At 35.8% G+C, this 22,618-nt stretch overlaps 1 protein-coding gene across 1 annotated transcript in view; it reads left to right on the top strand.

The window, feature by feature from the left end:
- LOC149549145 (uncharacterized) overlaps positions 1–15,379 on the top strand; it is a 115,904-nt gene extending 100,525 nt beyond the window's left edge. Inside the window, exon 5 of the mRNA XM_089792572.1 lies at positions 15,047–15,379. Coding sequence (XP_089648698.1) covers positions 15,047–15,162 — 116 coding nt within the window. The 3' untranslated portion in view covers positions 15,163–15,379. The remainder of the gene's footprint in view (positions 1–15,046) is intronic.
- The last annotated feature ends 7,239 nt before the right edge of the window (positions 15,380–22,618 follow it).

Below are 22,618 nucleotides of genomic sequence, written 5' to 3'. Positions count from 1 at the left end.
TGCATGTATGTACATACACACACACATGTATGTATGCATGTACGTACGTACACACACATGTATGTATGTGTGTATGTACATACACACACATGAATGAATGTATGTATGTATGCATGTATGTACGTACACACACATGTATGCATGTATGTACGTACACACACACATGTATGTATGCATGTATGTACGTACACACACATGTATGTATGTATGCATGTACACACATGTATAAATGTACAAACACATGTATGTATGTACACACACACATGTACAAACTATAACCTGAATTTGGGCTTTTATGAATGTGTTTTAATAAACCGTCGAGTCCGCTGAAACTAAGGCTCGTCTTTTAGAAGATGAAAAGTAGCATTGTTGGCAATGGGAATAGAGTTTCTTTCTGCATTGATCTATACATAGTTTGAAATCATGGCTTTTATCTATACATAGTTTATGACCTCATAAGTATGTTGAATGATTTTGCATGGATCAATACATACTTGATATATCCATAGTTTAGTTGTTCATTTCATTGGCATGATTCACTTTGATTAATGGTATTGCATTGATCTCTCACAGCACTATACTGGAACTCATTGGACTATTTTGCTAAACAGATTTGAACCATGATAAACTATGTATAGGTCAACTATGTATAGATAAAAGCATGATTGCCATGTTTTGCTATTATGATTGGCACTATAATATATACAGGTAATCACATGATCACATATTGGAATTCATTATTGAGCACATATTGATTATGTATAGATAAAAGCCATGATTGCCATTGATCTATACATAGTTGATCCATACATAGTTTATGACTTGGCTCTATTTAATGGTATTGCATTCATCTCTCACAGTAGTATACTATAACTCATTACTGGCAAGAAACTGTTACAAAGTTTAGTTGTTCATTTCACTGGTATTGATCTCTCACAACACTATACTGGAAGTCATTAGTGAGCATATATTGACTATTTTGTCAAACAAATTCTAAACAAACTGTTACAGCATATATTGGATTGTTTTGCTAAACAGATTTGAACTATAATAAACTACGTATAGGTCAACTATGTATAGATAAAAGCCATGATTGCCATGTTTTGCTTGATTGGCACTATGATATATACAGGTAATCACATGAGCACATACTGGAATTCATTATTAAGCACATATTGAGCACATATTGATTATGTATAGATAAAAGCCATGATTGCCATTGATCTATACATAGTTGATCCATACATAGTTTATGACTTGACTCTATTTAATGGTATTGCATTCATCTCTCACAGCAGTATACTAGAACTCATTACTGGCAAGAAACAGTTAGAAAGTTTAGTTATTCATTTCACTGGTATTGATCTCTCACAGCACTATACTGGAATTTATTAGTGAGCACAAGTTTATGACTTGGCTCTATTTAATGGTATTGCATTCATCTCTCACAACAGCATACTAGAACTCATTACTGGCAAGAAATTGTTACAAAGTTTGGTTGTTCATTTCACTGGTATTGATCTCTCACAGCACTATAGTGGAATTTATTAGTGAGCACATATTGACTATTTTGCTAAATAGATTTGAAACAAACAGCCAGAAACTGTTACAAAGTTTAATTGTTCATTTCACTGGTATTGATCTCTCATAGCACTATACTCGAATTTATTAGTGAGCACATATTGACTATTTTAAAAACAGATTTGAAACAAACAGTTGCCACATATATTGACTAAATTGCTAAGCAGATAGTAGATAGAAATAGAACCATGATAAACTATGTATAGGTCAGCTATGTATAGATAAAGGCTATTGATATACTTGTAAATTTCATTGCTGAGTGCAAAAAATTAAAAACTTTAACTATGATATATACAAGTAATCAGAGTTAAACATACTGGGACTCATTCCTGAGCATATATTTTAACTAGTTTTCTAAGCAGACCTGCAACACGCAGTTACGTTTGAATGAACAAAAAAAACCTAAAAAAATCTAGTATGCAAAGGTGGGTGTGAGAAGAGAACCGTTTAAAGCCGCCGCCGCTGTTCAAAGCGGAGAAGAGAAATCGCAGAAAATGCCACGGCCACAGGAAACCCAACAAACCCAGAAAATGCCACGGCCACAGAAAAGCCACAAACCCAGCAAACAACGACAACCCAACAAATGCAGCAAACCAGAAACCCTCGCCTTCGCACAACAGAGCATGAAAACAACACAACCGTCGTCTTCCAAAAACCTAAGGCGGATTCGGCGGACTTGACGATTTATTCAAACGCATTCATAAAAACCCAAAACCTGGTTTTCATTTCAACTTCCACCTATTTCCTGGAAGAAGTTTCTTCCAATTTTTGAGCGAAATTGGCAAACGAAACCCGAAACTGGGTTATGCGTTTGATGAACCAAACGCCACCGTTTTCCTCCATAACCTGGTTTTGGCACTGGAAACCCTATTTCGCGCCCGGTCTTCCCGTAACCAAACGAGGCCTTAAGCTTTATTAACTGAGTGGTGAGTAACCATGATAAGTTATATCACTAAGATATTTCATGGTGGATATTATGTGACGTAATATCCTTGGATATGCCATGAGCAAATATTCTTTTGGTAGGCATCATCTGATTTGATGTTAGTGTAAAATACCAGAAAGGATATTGTGAGTATAGTGAATATCATGTGACTTGATATTCGTGGACATGCCATTACTCCTGATGTCATTATGAGGTGACATCATTCATGATGCATATCATGTGACTTGATAACCATGGACATGTCATGAAAATTAATATCTCTTGGACATTTTGGTAGATACATGAGACTTGATATCATTATGATCTTTAAGAGATAATCATGGTGGATATTGTATCCAAGGATATAAAATTATTTATTATGGTAGACATCATGAGACTTGATGTTAGTGCACATAACATAATATGGATTTTTGTGCAATGAAGAATGTCATGTGACTTGATATTCTAAACATATCATTGCTTCTGATTATTACGATATTAGATAGTTTCTATTTACTTTTGCTTCCATCTTTTTCTAATGGTCACTCTTATTGTAATGTTTCCATAAACTCCTGTTCATTATGGAAACTTTCTTTTTCACTTTACAAGAATGCTTATATTTCCTCTCTCATGTTCGGTATAGAAACATTCTCTTGTACATTGTATATATGGATCTTTGTTTAATAACACATTCTTTGTTTTTACCATAATATGGTATCAAAGCAAATTTCTAGTGTTTATTTTATTTTATTTAAATTACTAGTTCAAAATTTTCAAAATATTTGCCCGAGTGTGTTCAAAATTTACATCATTTTTTTCCCTTCAATCCCGACTAGGGATTCGGCATCCACTTTTTTTGCATTTTTCTTTGTGCAAAATCTGCCCTCTGTTCAAGAACTCTGCAAACTTTTTCAAGTTTTTTAATCCGTCTAATTTTTTTTTGAAAACCCTCAATTCCCATGTCGGATTAATGGATTTTTTGCAGTCCTGGTGGATTTTTGTTGATCTCAATTGGGTTAGTTTCGCTTTTTTCAAGGTGCATTCTTTTGCGTGCCTTGATTTTCGAGCCAACAGAATCAAAATCTGACAGCAGATTTTATCTAGGTTTTTTGAGCTCTTATATAGGTGTTTTCAATTTTTCTGGGTCTTCTATCAATTTTCCTTGAAGTTCATGCCATCTCAGTTTTTCATGCTTTTTCATTGAAAAATGTGCAATGGTATCTTTCACTAGTCTTATGTTGGAAGACAACCAATGATTCAATGGAAAGAACTACAACACTAGGAAGCATTTTCAGTCCACTCCTTTAACAGGGATAAAGGCCAATCTTAGTCATTTGCTCAGTCTTAGAATAGCTCCAAGAAGAAGCAACTACTGCCACAAATTTGGTCGTGTGCTTCAAGATTGCAGGACTCACATTACTTCTGATCAGCGCAAGTAGGATGGATCCCAGCCACAGGCCAACATTGCAGAACATGCTCTCTGAACAACTTGAGGCTGCCTTTTACGCTTTTTGAGGACATGCAAATTTTTGTTTTTTTAAAGATAGATTGACCATTAATGGAGGGTAGTATGATATTAGATAGTTTCTATTTATTCTCTCTTCTTTCTTTTTCTAATGGTTACTCTTTTTGTAATGTTTTCGTAAATTCCTTCTGTTCGTCATGAAAGCTTTCTTTTTCACTCTACAAGAATGTTACTATTTCCTCTCTCCTGTTCGTTATAGGAACATTCTCTTCTATCTTATATATATAGATCTTTGTTTATTAACACATTCATTATTTTACCATAATACTGATATCACGAGTAAGGTGATATTGTTGTGATCTATACTTGGTTAGATTTTTACATTCCATAGCTTACAGGGAGTGTTGAAAATGATAGCTTGAGTTAGATGATTATGAATGATAATTATCAATATAATGATATAAAGATATACATTTATATATATCAGTACACATTGTGTGGATTGATATATATACATACAAATTTAAATATTGAAACTAATATCATTATATTGATTTTATTTGTGAAACTAATTATCATTCATAAATAGATTGAATTATCATTTTTTTTGTTCCAAGTATAATCTGGATTTTGTGGTCTACATCATGATCGATTTTGATTAAATATTATCATTGCAATATATAAGTATTGATGTCAAATCGATTGAGATAAATATAGCATTGACCAATACTCAGACTTGAATCTGATTAGCATTGAGATAATACTGATAAACTTACGGGCTTAATAGAAATGATTATCTGTTTTGAAATGGTGCATATTTATCACCAATAATGGAAGAGTATGTTTATTAATGGAGAACATATAGAGACATGTCTGTCCACCAATACATCTCTTCAATCATTTATATATAATCAAATGCAGATCCAATGTAGACAAGTATTAAAATCCATTAGTCCAAGTCATAAGCATTCAATTTATACATTCAGAAAGTTGTTCCTCTGTCTGAAATAACTGAAGCATTATCAGATCATGAGTATTTATATTTTGAAAATATTATTGCTTTCCCATTCTGATTCTAATCTGCAAGAGATCTATTCAACATTGACATGTGCCAAGTGTGTGACAAAATTTCAAACATCCAAACTTGAGAAAATAGATCAGTATTAGCGGGTGTTCTTACTGTGGTATCAGAGCCTGAACCCTGCAAGCCTACGGTGTGAAATAGACTGCATATAATAGTATTTGGATTGGTTTTCTGTTGGACAAGAAGTTACTTCCAGGGATGGAAATAAGGATGGTAGATACCATCCTTCTTGCCTCACCATCAAAGGAAAAGGTGCCCATCTGGGAGATAATATCAAAGGATCGTATAGAGTTAAGAGAAACACAACAGAACAATTGGAAGTCGCAACATTCAGATGATGTGCATTCAAGGAAAACTAGCCATGGTAAGGTTTCAACTCTATCAACAAGTACAAGGCCTCATCGAAGGCAACCAATGATGTAATTCTGAGCAACTATCTTAACAATTGCACTCTTACTAAGTAGATATATGTGACCTTTTCTTCACACTATTGGCATACCTAATGAGGATCACTATGGTTTGGTATGTACAAATTGATTACAGAGTCAGAGAAGGAAAAAAGAGTCAAAAGATGGCAGTGGGAAAGAAGATGAGCTAAAGTTGCAAGAACTGTTTGTGAAAAAAGATCTATTTTTAAGGGAGTATGGAAAAGAATGCGGAACTGACTACTTGTGACTTGCAGGCTATACTTGGTCAGTGGAAAGATGTTATTGATTGCACAAGTTTCTTGGTAGGAAGCTCAGAGGTAGAGCTATCCTATGCAGCTGATTACACTAGTTCATATGGACATATTGATAGTCCATATGAAGATGTTTTCTGATCAGCTAATACTGATGACTCTACATCTTATGTGAGTATTGATGCTTACGTTGGTTTGGGTGAAATGGTCCCTGCGTATGGTGCGGGTCCTTATCTACTTTTGACCATGTTAAGATATGATAGCGTCAGTCAGAATCCAAGGATATACCAACATTGGCAACTGTATGCACACAGGTGTGCATCTATGTATACCAGTTCACCCTGTGAACTGATATACATGCACACACACATATGCTTAGACATTAAAATTTAACTTGCCATAAATTTCAGTGAGATCATCCTTGCATTACCACTCTTCTGAAAATCTGAGCAATCCTATTTATCTATCTCTTGAATCGGGCTGTAAATCCCTGATCAATATCGATCATGTATGCTACAGAATGGATCAAGTGAATAATCCATCACTCATGACAGATTGGAGGCTGTTAGTGATATTTGTTTAGCATATAATCATGCCTGATAACCATTGGAGGCATTTGTAAAAGGTTCAATAATTATTCATACCCAACTGGGTTTGTTTAACATATTAGACTTTGCCTAAGTGTCTCTTTTAATAGACATACGCTTGAACAGTCGCAACCAATCCCTTATGCCTTCTGGATATATTATATTAGTTGACCGATCAAAAAGAGAAGATCATCAAAATCATAAATGAACTCTCTCTCCTGAGTGTATTTGCAGTATAGTCTCATATTTTAATAGACATTTAGATTTATACCATTGTTATCACATTGAAATAGAAATAAAATCAACACCAACTACTTGCTATTTTTATCTGCAAGACAATACAAAGAATTCAGTATTTTGTCTTCTACATATTGATATTATCAAATCTATAACAGTCTGAAAGTCTGACTATAAGTTTAATTAACATTCACAGACCATAGTGTTGTTCCTACTTCATCTACACAAATGGGCATGGAAAATAGTATTAATAGAATTGGTATGTGTAATGAAGGACAATCAGTTGCTCCATGTGAATCTGATTTCTCTCATACACCTACAAGGTCACATAATTTGGAGGAACAATTGAAAATTATTGAACATAAAATTGTTGCAGCTTTAATGTATTTTGATAACATATATATGGGGTGATTGAATAGCACCATTGGAAGGTACAACTAGAGAAGGAACTATAGGAACTCAATGAGGAATTACTACACTTACTTGTGGTCAAGAAGGGACAAAAACAATGAAGTCAAATTATTTACATATTCTTTCAGATCAAGATCATCTCCTTGATCTTGCAGGTATTTTGTAATAACCCCTCAGGTTATCAAATATTTGACCTAAAACATTGACCAAGTCTTGTAGTAATTTTGTGAAGCCTTTGTGTTGGAAAGTCTGTTATGAATTTCTGAGATCCATTGTGACATAAGTTCAATACAAGTTGCCAGTACTATGCTTGTGAATCCTGTCAAATGCTCATATGGCACCGTCATCTGAATATAGTCTTGAAAGTTGTGTTGGAAAGTCTGTTATGAATTTCTGAGATCCATTGTGACATAAGTTCAATACAAGTTGCCAGTACTATGCTTGCGAATCCTGTCAAACACTCATATGGCACCGACATCTGAATATAGTCTTGCAAGTATGAAAGCATAAATGTCAACACTCCTTATTCAAGTTCAACTCCACTTAACAAATAAGTTTTACACTTGAGCATTAAATCAAACAATTGATATGTCAAATAAGTTCCTCTAGAATAGCATGACTAAATACAACAGAAATTAATCGAGCAGATTTGAGTGAAAACTAATAGTTCACTGTCCATATTACATCAAACATTTCACAGACCACTAAATGAAATCGCTAGCACACCTCGAAGCACTTGGTATAATTCAATTCTTGCTGAAAATGGATGGAATATGAAGTGGACAGACATGGAATCTGTTTGCAAATGTTTCACTACCCACGACTTGTGTTTGCAATGATCTCACAGCTTCCTAGTGGACTCTACTTGCAGTTCTGAGTAATCTTTGGGGACATCCTGTCTTGCTACGAGAGTGTATAAATGCTAGACACCTTGATACACTCCAACAAATTTTGCAAATGCTAAACACCTCTTCAATGTATATTGATGTAGGAGCATCTTGCATCACAAAATAAAATGGGGCATAATTAAAATTTATAAAAAAAATTGTGGAGGAGAGAGAAAGTGATGAAAATTAGAGGAAAAAAAGTATTAAAAAAAATGGAAAAATTGGAGAAAAAGGCTTTTTCATTTACTGAGGTGCATGGGTGGCATTATAGAAGTTAGTGGAAAGTTCCTTATTTCATGTATTTAATGTTTGTTGCAAAGCTAACTTGTGGCTTGAAGGTGTATTTAATGAGAGTGTTTATTTAATGTCTTTTATGCTAGACCGAGTTGTGGCTTGGTTTAGTATAAGTAGAGGGTCTTGTGGGGTCTAGAGTCATTATTCATTCAGCATGGGATTCAACATGGAGGAAGTCAGCTAGAGAGGAGTAACTGAGAAGAGCGAAGTTGAGCAGAGCTAGTAGTTGCGGCTTGGGAAACAAGAAGGTTGCTTGGTAGCTTGAGAGCACAAGTTTAGATTCTTCTTGGGGCTTTCTACCAGATTGCGGATTTGGGCTAGCTAGGGTTTGGATCTTGCAAGATCTTGTAGGGCTTTTGTTGTATTTGCTTATGTATTTGGCCATAGCCCGGAAGGCCTTACAGCTGGGCATGTTGGATGTAAATTTTATGATTCTATTATGAGAATTGATGTTATTTTGGATCTAAATCTCTGTGCTATTGTTTATATTCCGCTATGTAGTTAATTGTTGGGGTTAGCATATCTCCTTTGGGGATTCTCTTGCCTTGTACTGCATCATATATTGTGCCCAACTAGTATATCAGCACTATTAGGCAGATCAGTTCCTTCTTTTGATCTAAAGTTGCACAATACCAAGCCGTATCTCTGTTTTCTTAAGCAATTCCAACCCTTTAATGAAACAGATGCTAGTAATTTCGGACTAAAATTACCCAACTCCAATATTTTGTGTGCCAGACCTTGTTTCCTCAAGTTCGATACCAAAATCTGGCTCAGTTCCAATCACCAGCCAGCAACAGACTAGTATTCAGATATCCATTCTAGCTTCTTATTTTAAATCATGAATGCTTATAAATTCCTACACCAATATGAACTATTTTGACCTTTGAGATGAAGCCAAAACCTAGGACAATATTCACTTGTTCTTTTACAAACTCAGAATGTTGGATCATTGTAGAATTCTCGCCCTCCATTGCTGCAATGAAGATGTTTCTGTAGACACTCTTGGTTTCCACACACAAATTCCAAAACAACTAAAGCAAACTCAAATAACCATAATCAATGATGTCAATTTGCTTTTAGATGCCTTATATACATTTGTAGCATGACACGACTTCCAAGGCTCTAACAATAAGCTTTAAGTCACTTTATTTGCTTGTATCTAAGTTACTGGTTTGGGTTCAGTTCCAAGTTCGAAGTTCGAGAACTGGTTTGCAAGTTCGTCAAAATTTTGGAAAGGGGTCTGGGTTCGTTAGTACAAAACATATAAAAATTATATATGTATATACATATTTATGAAGTATGAGTTAGAATTAGAATGTAGCATAGTAGCATAAACACATTTAAATAACAAAAACACCATAAACTTGTAATCATAGTGATCTTATCATCGTATAGTCATAGTGCTCATACCATAATTTTAATGTTTAAGCATAACAGAATTAAAAGTCTCTCATCTTAATATGGGAGGGTTTGTGGATGAATTAAGCTATAATATTTTCAAAAGGAGAATAGATAGACCACATTATTGTCCTTAATCTTTCGAATGAGTGTAGTTAAATCTGAGTTCTCTCTTTCACAGACTTGCTTCAAACTTATAAATATCATACAAAAATAGCATATAACAAAGATAACATATTTTAACAGATGGTTTACTTTTAGTTCCAGGATAGAGCAGATGACAAAGAAAAGGATTCTAGAGTTTACTCAACGAAATAAACATGCATGCATTACAATCAATAGGGTAAGATCAGTAACCAGCATTGGAAATTTCAAATAACTGATATTGGATGCCTGAGAGTATTTGTAACTTGTAAGCATTCATTTATTCTTTAGTTGGGAATGCTTGAATCTTTAACACAACTTTCAAACAAGAGACATTTAATTCTGTTTTGCTAAAAAAAAACTTTTTTGCCATCCGCAGGGCTCAGACAGCCTGTGGTTCAAACTGGGTTCGAACTTGGTTCAGTTTTTTTGGCCCGGTTCACCTAGGTTTGAACTTGTTTCAAACCAGATCGAACCAGCAGGCAAAAATTGGAACCCTGGTCGAACCAAGATTGAACCGGACTAGAACTTTGAACCAGTTCGAACTTTTGCAGGTCCAGTGGGGGGGAGGAGGTACAAGTGCAACTTAGGCTTTTATTGATGACCTTATATTATGTCATTGATGATGCGTAATTTTTTCCCCCATTAATATAATTGCCCAACTTAATAACATTTTATAAAGTTAAATAATAACTTATAATCATTAACAACTAATATTGTCACATGCCATTACACTTCTAATATTTCATTGAATACTCATTATTTCTCTATCCCATCTAAACTTGGAAGTCAACCATTGTTTCCATTGCGCATCCAACTACGTTGCTGAAAATAGTAAGGGCCCCTCTCTAACAACCATTGACTTACTATGAATGATAAGTCCGTCAATCTAAGCCCAAAAACCATTGCCAAGGTAAAATGCAAAATCTAGCAAAGCATTAGAGTGGAGTGATGCCATTGGTCGCCCAAGTAATTGCGTCTGACGACCCTCTTTCCATATCAATTAGCCTAGGAGGGTTGAGGTAATAGGCTAAACCAATCATATAACATATCATATCAAAAAGGGAACATTACAATCCACCTGCCCTAAAATCGCTTGTCCCCAAGCAATCTCAAAAGCAAAATAACACACTAGTTCACGTAGATCCTAGGGGCAAAACTATGTAGTGCCCATGTTGAAACCAACGAGCTCTTGTAACAACAACACCAGAATAGATGATAGTACCTGCCAAACGAAATTAATACCAGCAATAGGTGTTATAGGAAGAAATAACTCAAACAAAATCAATTCAGAAGGTTGTCAAGGTTTACTTCCCAACACCGTGGAAGGTGAATTGTCATAAATAGTATCTAACACATGCTTTACTGAACTATGCATTTGAAAGAGATCATACACATGAGGATCAAAAGTGAAACTGTAGGCATTCCTCACTAGGTAATCACGGAAAAACTCCTCAGTGAACTGTGTTTGAAATCCCAATGCACTAGAAGGATCCCAAACCCTAAATAGAAGCCTGTCAAGAACATCCTCCGACTTTTGTTGCTCAACCCTGATCTCAACTTCACCATGCCAAAAGTAGGGAAGCTAATCAATGGACCCACCCAAAATACAGCACTAACCTTGTCATCACTCGGGTCCCAAAGCACACTAAACTCACATCCATTTGCTATTTGGAGATACAAATCACTGAAGGTATCTGCAATACCACAATTATCTCTAACCTCTGCTAGACTCCCATGGATGTGTTGAGTATGCAAGTAATTCCCCACCAAAGATGGAGTCAAACACTTACAACTACTGCTCGCATCTAATGAAGATGGTGAGTACCAATCCCACAAATGATGGTACAACCTCAGAGCCAATCCACACTGATGCATCATCAAATCCTCCGTGTGTGGATCAGGAAATAAGTGACGAGGACTTCTCCCTATGTAGTCACCATAAAATGCTCCAACCCCTGTCAAAGGTTGACTGTCATAGTCATAGGATAAAATGGCTGATTTTCTTCCAGGGGAGAGATACAAATCAACATGGTAGCTGACCTTCCAACTAGATGATACTCTATATATGTCCTTGTGAAGAAGATAAGAGTATTGTTGTGAAGTGTCACACAACTCAATGGTGAATCCACCACATCACAAGAGCTGCCAAAAATATACCCTGCATAACCCGTCAATGGACTAACTTCAAGAGAACTTGGTGCAACATGTGGTTCTCTGCTGCTCCGAACCAATGCACTCATCACATCTATATCAACTGCACTTGTAACTATGATGGGTATAGCCACATCCTTAGCCTGTTCACAACCATAATTTGTGGATATATGATCGTCACCAACTGCCACTGTAGAAGATTGTACTATATGTGTAGCTGATGAAGATTATGCCAACCTCAATTCCACAATAGGCTCCTCAATCCATGACTTAGAGTCACAAAGGGCCAATTGTGCCCTCTTTAAGGAGTCCATATTCTCCCCAAGCTCATGAGTAAGTTCATCTTCCTCTTCTTCCTTTCCCTTCAACACATCATAGCAAATCCCACTCGAGAATATAGTCTCTATCAACCAATTACTGTAAATATTTAGGTTTCATTATTCCAATGGCTTCTTGAAGTGCATGAAACTCTGCTAGCGAAAGGCCACTATCACTGTGCTCATCCGTCATAGGTGTACTCCAACTAAAGGTGGCCAACTCCTAATGAGCAATATCAAAATGCTCTATAGCTGTGGCAATCATGCTGTTATTAACCTCAAGTTGTGCAATCAAATGAAGATGACTCAGAAACAAATGACTTCCATGCAAGTATACTAATTTAAAATGTGCACTGTAATATGACGCTATATCTACATCACTCACCTCATGATCAACAACAGCATGTGCTATCATTAGTGCACTCACTGACAGCCAAAGCACTGCTGCTAAGCATCTCAACGGATGAGTCAACTAGTAAGGTAGAAACTGCTGTTTTGACAATCTCTTCGCATTCTTTTGCTTCTGATGCAACTGCAAGTCCTTCCAACTCACGATTCTGGGATTTGATGCCACTAATTTAATTGTGTAACTTATTTTGTTAGGTCTGATTTGAGAAATTAGACTCAATTTGACAGGAATCCTCAACATACAATGCATCATTCGTATCCATTTTTTGAGTATTTTCATGTGACAACTCAATGATAACATTTTGCACATGTAGTCACTGGTGTCTCATGCTTATGCAAGTTACCATTACTGCTGCCATGAAAAGCAGAACTGTTATGGGTTAACTTTTCCATGCACTCTTCGTACTTGGCACTAGTATCATGAGTGCCAATACCTAAGCTCACCCGCATAACACCTTCACATAACTTTCAATTCTTCTTTGCCCTCAAGTGAACAGATGCTGTCATAAAAATTAGGCTTATTATCATGACTGATAACAACCTGTTGAGCACTGATAATGTCCACTTCCTCGTTAAGTCTCACCTTCTTATGACCAGATACAATTTGCTTGTCATTTTGTGATCCATCTTTTCTTGTAAATAGATCACAAGTTATCATATGATGTTGTCTCTTTACCAAGCGAATCTTATTGCAAAGACTTGGATGAAAGTCCATGAAATAATAGAAAGATAAATCATTCTTAACATATTGAGGGAGAGGATTCTATTCCTCAAACATGCTAAGTATTACATCCCTTTTGTTTTCCATGACTGAACAACTGCAAGAGCATTGATCACTCAAATATTTGAACGTGTGAGCTCAATGATTTCTATCCTGAGTAGGATGGCGGGAAATGGCTCTGATACCCACTCTAATAACCCCTTGAGTTATCTAATATTTGTTCTAAAACATTCAATGAGTCCTGAAGTAGTTTGGCAAACAACTGTCTTGATAGAGTCTGTTATGAACTTCTGAGATCCTTTGTGACACAATTACAATACAAGTGACCAGTATTATGCATGGAAATCCTGTCAAACACTCATGGGGCACTGAAATCTGAATATAGTCTTGCAAGTATGAAAGCATAAACCTCTACACTTCTTATTAAAATCCACTAAACAAAAGAATTTTACATTTACGCATTAAAATTAAACAATTGATATGTCAAATAAATAGTTCTAGAATAGAATGACTCCATACAACAGCAATTAAACAGGCAGATTTGAGTGAAAATCAACAGTTCGCTGTCCATAGAGGAGACATTATGTCAAACAATAGCAGACCACTCAATGAAATTGCTCACACACCTCCAGAAACTTGGTACAGTTCAATTCTTTCTGAAAAGGGATGGAATATGGAAGTGGAGTGATATGGAATGTGTTTGCAAATGTTTCACAACCCACGACTTGTGTTTGCAATGATCTCACAGCTTCCGAGTGGACTCGACTTGCAATTCTGAGTAATCTTTGGGGATGTTTCATCTTGATACAATAGTGTATAAATGCTAGACACCTTGATACGCTGCCAACAAGTTCTGCACACCCTAAACACCTCTTCAACATATATCGTGCCCAGCTAGTATCCCAATACCACCACTGTTAGGCATATTGATTCCATCTTTTGTCTGTCTGAAGTTGCACAGAACCGAGCCATATTTCTGTTTGCTTCAGCAATTCCAACCCTCTAATGAAACAACTGCTAGTAATTTTGGACCAGAAATCTCCAGCTTCAGTATCCTGTGTGCCTAAGCTTGCTTCCTCAGGTTCGATGCCAAAATCTTCCCCAGTTCCAATTGCCAGCCACTAGCATTCCCTAGTATTCAGATGCATCCATTCTAGTTTCTGATTTTAAACCATGAACACTTCAAAATTCGTACACAAATATGAACTAATTTGACCTGTGAGATGAAGCCAAACCCCAGGACAATCTTCAGCTGTTCTTTCACAACCTCACAATGCTGAATCATTGAAGAATTCTCTCCCTCCAATGCTGCAATGAAGATGTTTCTGCAGAAACCCTTGGTTTCCACACAAATTCCAAGACAATCAAAGAAAAGTCAAATAATTATTATCATTGTGTTTGATTTTCTTTTTGGATGCCAGTTGATATTTTTGTCAGTTCAAGAAGATAGATGTCTCGTGCTTTGTTCATCTGCTCAGATGTTGGCTAGTTGCATGTTTGGTATTTTTTAATAGATAAATACTCTGCCTTGGCTTTGGCTTATTTTACTATATCCTTTTTTAATTCCATTAGAAAGGAAAGCTAATTAAAGAGATATTAAAGGACTCCATTTGAAATTTCATCCCCAGGCTTATCTAGTGAGGTTTGAAATTAAATGTTAAATCAAATGTAATCATACATTCTTTTTTAATTATTTTCTGGTTATGGTATATAAATTGTGTAAAATTGGCTAATAATCATGATATAACATGCAGGAAAGTTGAAAGATCTGGGGAATTCAGTCTTGGGGCGGTTTGGCATGTCTGTTGATAACTTTAAGGCTGTCAAAGACCCAAATACTGGATCATATTCTATTTCATTTCAACGCTGATTTTGTGGACTGGAAGCATGTTTAGGCTCTGTCAATGTCATCCCATTTTTACAAATCTGCTAAAATATCCATATTCTGTGAAGAAACTCATTAACTATCATGGAAACAACTTGCATTTTTCAGCTAGACTTTTATGCACTCAATCTATTTGTATGATAATATTTTTTGTATCTTAATTTTTCTTTATAAATAACTAATAAGCCTATATAAACATGAAGTATGGAGGAGGAGGAATCAAATTGCTTGGTACAATTTATTTGGGTATAAGTATGTCTATAAAAAATACGTTCAAATATATAAAAGAAGCAGGCAATGATAATAAGGACATTTGCATATGTGCCTGTGAGTTGCTGTATACAACGATAGATGGTGAAATGTTCAACTTATTTTTACGCACTTCTTGTAAACAAGCACGCATTGCATGCACATGCATACAAAATTATGTAATTATGTATTAATGTGGAATATAATTTTGATTTTGTAGTCTCATATTCATGTTAAGAGTAACCTCTGTGTTTTTCTGAAATTTAGTTGTGATTTTGTAATTTTATGTTGAAGTCAGAGTAACCTATGTATTTTTCCGAAATTTTATTGTGAGTTTGTGTTCTTATGTTCAAATTAGCTTAAGCTGTATTCTGGGATTATATTTGGTAATTATGCAATTGTTATCCTTCAAGCAAAGTTACCAGTTTGGGGTATACAGTCGGTTATGGGTTTGTTGGTAGTTGGTACTGTAATTTCTACCCAGGTTTGGTAGGTCAGGTATAGCTGTACAAAAATGTAACGTTAAAAATACTAAAATTCAATTAAACCTAGAAAACTTAATTTTATAAATTAAAAGCTGACCAAAATGTAAAAGTTATCAAGTATTAATGACAGTATGACTCTAATTAAGTTTAGATAGTTTTAAATGTTAATATATGATTTTGATTTAAGAACTAGTTTACCTTATTGGTGGAAACATGAAAGAACGTCCCTCTCTCAATGGCAACCCTCCACACCATTGCAGTGTGAATGAAGCTGGAAGATCTGCTCACACCAATCTTGTTGCACCTATATTTTATGCTACCAACATGTATCTTGAAAGAGCTGGGCATTTGGGCACTGTGGTGGAGATTGACTGCATTGGTGAATGACTACTATAACCAGACTGTATACAGTAGATACTGCTAAAAACAAACAATGACCTTTTAAAATAGGCCAAATCTGTTTTTGCAGAACAGGTGCATTTTCTTCAACAATGCTGATTATTGTGGCTGCTTTCTTTTGTATGAATGTCTGGGTGCAACTCAGGTGAACCCATGGATCAAACCCATACTTTTTTGACTAATTTGAGTCCTCTTTCTGGTGAAACTGGTCTCTTAGCCTTGAAGACATGATAACTGATTCTCATTTTCTCATTGTTGAAGACATGATATTGTTTATCTAATATATTAGATATTACAGTTCATCTTTAACTAACTTAGAGAGAGAGAGAGAGAGAGAGAGTCAATAACACCAATAGGACCAGAGTGCTAACAATGCTGAACCTTAGCAGCCACAGACTGAAGCAAATTAGGAGCAATAGCTGCCAAAGACGAGGCACTGTCTCCTGGGGAGATTGGATCAACAAGAGGTGGGCGGATCGATTGGGACGAAGGTCAGAATAGAAGGAACATCACTCATGGTTGGAGACATAATTAGTGGAGGAAAAGTGGCCAACATCATCATTTGCATCCTTCCGCCATGTGGTATCACCCTTACCACGCAAAAGGGCACAATCTATGGTCAGATGACCAATAGACAAGCATTGCCTACATGTAAAGGGGAGACCCTTAAAATCTAGTGATTGGGTCCATGCCTTGTCCTCAACCATGAAATTCACATCACCCAGAAGGGATGTAGAGATGTTAAGGTTGGCCAAAATGCAAGAAAAAGTAGATCTACTCACTTCACATGTGGCCTCATCCACCTCAAAAAATGACCAATAGAGTTGCTTATGGCCTCAAGGCAAGAATTCTTCCAAAAATGAAGGGGAAGATTTGAGAGACAAAGCCACACTGTATGTACATTGAATGGTTTAGTAAGAGGGTTAAAGGAGACTACCCAGGGTTTGGCGGAGATAGTGATTCACCCACATTTACAATTTGCTTAGTATCAAATCACATTCATCCTTAGTAGTAAAAGTAACAATAGAAACCTCTTGCACAAGGAAAGAGCTTGATGTTACTAGAGACTAATGGTTTCCAAGACTTTGAGACATAGGGGTGTAGATCCAAAAGGACCATAAATCAACAAATCTATAAATCAACCCATGATTGCTGGTAGAAATTCACATTTTCCACCATTTTCAGGCTACAAACCATGAAATTAACGTCATCCAAAAGGGAAGTAGAGATGTTAAGGTCAAACAAAATGTGAGCAAAGTAGATCGACTCACTTCACATGTAGCCTCATCCACCCTAGAAAATGACCAATAGAGTTGCTTATGGCCTCAAGGCAATAATTCTCCCAAAAATGAAGGGGAAGATTTGAGAGACAAACCCAAATTGTATGTACATTGAATGGTTTAGTAAGAGGGTTAAAGGAGATTGTCCAAGGTCTGGCGGAGAGAGAGTGATTCACCCACATTAGCAATTCGCCTAGTATCAAATCACATTCATCCTCAGTAGTAAGAGTAACAATAAAAAACCTCTTGCACAAGGAAAGAGCTTGATGTTACTAGAGACATGGTTCAAATATGTACAAACATCTTTTTTTTAATATGAAGTTCATACACAATGCATTGATTACCAATAACCAATACACATGAGCAATAAAACAAGTAACGATCCTAAAATGATTGTGCACAAGCATAAAGTTTCCAAGATGACTACAATATCTTAACAAGAAAGGAATGACACATTCAAGTTGCCACATGAGAATCATGTTGATTCCTAAAATTTGGTTGAGACTGAAATTTCTTAGAATCTCCCAAAATCTAAAATCTTTATTATAACTCCAATGAATATGAAACCACTCGCAAGCATCCTAAAATTAAAACATAAAATATAATTTGAGTTTAAGAAAGGTTATACTTTAATGTCACATTTTATGTATCACGTTGGGTCTGAAAAGATTGAATTTCTAGAAAGGTTAAGAAGGAAAAACGTACCCAAATATATAATTACCTTTTGATAGAGCTTTGAGAAGTGTCCCTTGTTTTATTTGCGCTAAAATAGATATACTATAACATTTATAAGATGTGCTAAACTATTGTTCATATGCACTAATTTGTTATTCATATGCAATATTTTGTTGTTGATATGTGTTAATTTGTTGTTCGTATGTGCTAAAATAGAGCTCATATGCACTAAATCAAAGCTCATATGCGCTTATCTGGGAGTCAGTTGCGCTTAAGTGCCCCCAGATTCACAGACAAAGGTTAAAAGCTAAACTACAAGGATCCTCTTAGTCTAACAACGATGTAGGTTTGTCAACACCAACTTTTGACATAAGTAAAAAGGCATCCTCCACACTCGAGGAGTACTGGATAATATAAATTGAAAATATGTTCACTCAAATACATTAGTTACATATAAACACTTATGCTGACCAAACAAAATAAAACTAGAGTACACAAGTGAGATAGTACATCTACAAGGAGTTGTAGTATTGTGAATGTTATAATAATATAATCTTGGATTGCTCAAATATTTGTACACTGATCGCCTATAGTGATTGATCATGCCACTCGACCTTAAGAAACCCTTTGACCCTCCCCACTATGGTTGCGAAGATAAACATATGGCCCAACCTCCTACACAAGGCCATTCATGCAAGAAGGCTTACAACCCAACCATAACACTAGTGCACTTAATGCACAATGAACACATCACAAGGGAATTTAAGATCACACCATAGACATGAGGATATGATTAACATACATCTACTCAAGACCATGCAATACTCCTCCCATCAAGGTCAATTCCACATGAGAGCATCTTGTGAACACATTGTTATATCAAAGTTGGGTACACAACTCATTCATACAAATAATCCAATATCACCAAGGACAAAATGTGAGGTAATTAACATCGCAATTGGAAGGCCACACAATATGACATTAATAACTCATCCATCCATTGACAACACATAATCATGCTATGGCTCGTACTGTCACCATACTATATATATTCAAGACTTGATCACATAAACATAACAAGTTACTCAAACCAAAATGAACTCCCACTCAAAATTAATGATAAATCCATAGGACCATTACTATAATCATTTGTCCCACATCCAACTCAATAGGCCATAATGTAAAGAGAACTTTACCGAATCAATCCACTAATGAAATTTGTTTATATATTATCATAGTTCCATAGAACCAAATCACAACTAAACTCAAAATTGTAACTTTTCCCAAATACCCAATTGGCATAAAAATAGTAATGGAGGCTATCTGCTATTGATGGACCTCCAAAAGCGTTAAATTCTGAACTTGACGAATTGTAAAAGGGAGAAAACCCATTGGCGCACAACCACCCAACACTCCATAAATGCAAATACAATTAAAATTTGGGAGTCCAAAAAAATTTAGGCAACATCTCCCCGTTTAAATCCTTATTTCCAATTTTTCTTCCCATAAATCAAATAACACATCAAAAGAACTTCTATAAAACAAATATATGACTAGAATCCAATCACAAAGAATTTACGATTTTACAAAATTCAAATTGGAAGAGAGCACAAGGATTTGCTACCTCACAAATGAAAAAAAACCATAAACTTATAAGAAATCCAGACTCACATTGAGAATATGCCAAATATGGGCAATCGATAACAAATGCCAAAAGAAATCATCTGACAAAATCCTTCCATTGGAAGCAAATATCAAGTTCTTGAGAGGGTTTTTGAAGAACTTGTGAAGAAGTGGATAAGACCAAAATTAAAAACCACTTTTCCCAAATATCAAGTGACTTGAAAAACTTTGAATATATTATTACTCCCAAATAGAAAATCTCAACAATACTCTTTTAAAATATAAAAGTCCACTCAAAATAAAATCCCAACCTCAATAAATTGCTCAGCAACATTTGTTGGCAATGCCAATAATAATTAATATAATCAATGACTTCACCAATTTAATTAAATATAAATATTATTTAACTCATGTATTGCGATAACCATAATGACCAACAATAATGCACAACACAACCATTGGTATCATCACACAATATAGGGTAGGTGAATGTCACCATGCGATAATTGGTGAGTAGGTATAAACCTTATAACAATTGTTGCCCAATACTAGGAATGACAAATGGGCTAGGGAATGCAATTGGCCTCATGCCTATCCCCAATTTATTGATCATCTAGGATAAAGACACTCAAACCTGTAACTCATGCAAAATGATATTTGGTACTTGTCCATATTAGTACAGTAGTCGAAGCACAAATATAAATGACAAAGAATAAGTGGTGGTGAAGAAGAAATAGGGCATCATGGGGATCTCACGAGCAAGTGATTGTGAGTTCATTCCTCCCCTTACAAGCACATCATGGATATATCATCATAAGCATGTAGCATAAAGCATGTCCATGATCCCAAGACGTCTTCAATAACATCATGTAATTATTTATTGACAGTGCTAGCCAACCACTATATTTAAATAACACAATATATCAAAAGAGATCATCAACCTACATGCTTACTATTTAACTGAGCTAACAATAGCCATCATAGCCCACCAGGGGCAATATGTCGAGTGTCACTAATCATCTACCATAAGATAAAATCTCATCAAGGATCAATGGTTGACATTAACATCATTATCATTAAATGATACCATAAATCATTACATTCATTAACTAATATCAACGTCATCATAAAATCAATCAACAACACTACAAGGCCAAAAATGAAACTACTAGTATAATCTGCTATCATCCATAATTTAACCATCCAAAAAATCAATAAGGATGCATAAATAGATAGATATATAAACATCCTCCCAATATCAAGAGACTGAGTACCAAGCAATCATATAGTGATCAAACACAAAGTATATTTCAGATAAATTATCAAAAACATGTTAACACTAATGAATAATCCAAATCATCAAATTGGCATCATCACAACAGGGCCCAACATGATCAAGTATCACATTGCCATCCAAGGGTCACCTTGCAGATGAGGGAGGCGAAGACCAGGTTTCAATTTTAAATCATCACTTGGGTCGAAAACCCTAATGACAGCCTCAAATAGAATGACAAACGACATATTGGTCTCACGATGAAGCTCTAGAAGATTAGATTTATGTTTTTATGTTCTTGATGAAACTAGTAGCAAGAGGGTGTTGGCCTATGGTACTAAAAGAACATCAGATGTATGTTGACAAAGAATTAACAACACCTAAGTGAGAGTTGAAAAAACCACATAACATTCCATCTCTATCAAAAACCAACTTATAAAGGGTATTAAGCATCCATCTAGTAACATAATCAACCATCCAAAAACAAAACATAATGGTTCGAAAGTTTATAAGATTATAGTAATTAACCATAGTAAAATGTCATGTAGGACCAAAGTCCAGAATTAAACTAAAAATATGAGTATTATCAAAAGTAATAGAGCCCCTAAGGCTATTCGTCAATAAACAGAGAGACCGCATTACTAAACAACATTAGTTCCCACCCAACCTCGTGGACATCAAAATAGTAGCTTGTTCTACATTGAGGAACTTAAATGGTTCCTTGGCATTTTCTTCTCAAGAGACGTAAACTCTAGGGACTTTACTTTGCATGACACACATGGTGGTGGCACAAACATGGATGATTTTAAGGGTGAATTTTCTTATTTCCCTAAAATTATTGTTCAGGATGCCCATCTCTTTGAGTTGTTTGATTGCCTTTTCCAGGTTGTCCATCTCAAGTCTGAGGGATCCAAGCAGGTTGCCACATGCGATACCTATGTTGCCTTTTTCATTTGCCTAAAAAAAACCTCGAGAACAAGCGAAGGGAGGGGGATTCTATAGGGGATGGACACAAGAGGGGGGTTAGTATTAGGGATTGGGGAGGGTGCCTTCACTGGGCTAAGAGTATCTTTGGAGGAAGATTCCTTAGTTTCACTATCGACAGGGTTCACTTGTGTCCATCGAGGAGTCCTCATTGTTACCAAGGTTCCTTATGGATTCCTTTCCCTTTTCTTTAGCTAGCCTACCAGAGCGGTGGGTATGTCACTGCATGTTTTCCTCATCACTATCAATAATATTTAGGGCTTTCTTTTTGGTTTTATTACCAGGGAAGGTGCTTAGGGCTTCCATTTCCTCACACCTTTACTTGATTCTTGGGGTTTCTAGGTTATAATTATTACAAATGGACATAGGGGTCACATTCATGGCATGACCAAAGAATGGGGGGTAGTATTGCATTGATTGGAAATAAGGAGGACATTGGTGGTGGGGGAAGGGCACAAGGCATGGTGGAACTC

The sequence above is a fragment of the Cupressus sempervirens genome, chromosome 7, assembly GCF_028749045.1.
Source record: "Cupressus sempervirens isolate cs-2001-9-10 chromosome 7, ASM2874904v1, whole genome shotgun sequence".
Taxonomy (NCBI): domain Eukaryota; kingdom Viridiplantae; phylum Streptophyta; class Pinopsida; order Cupressales; family Cupressaceae; genus Cupressus; species Cupressus sempervirens.
This window is presented reverse-complemented; position numbering and strand designations above follow the sequence as displayed.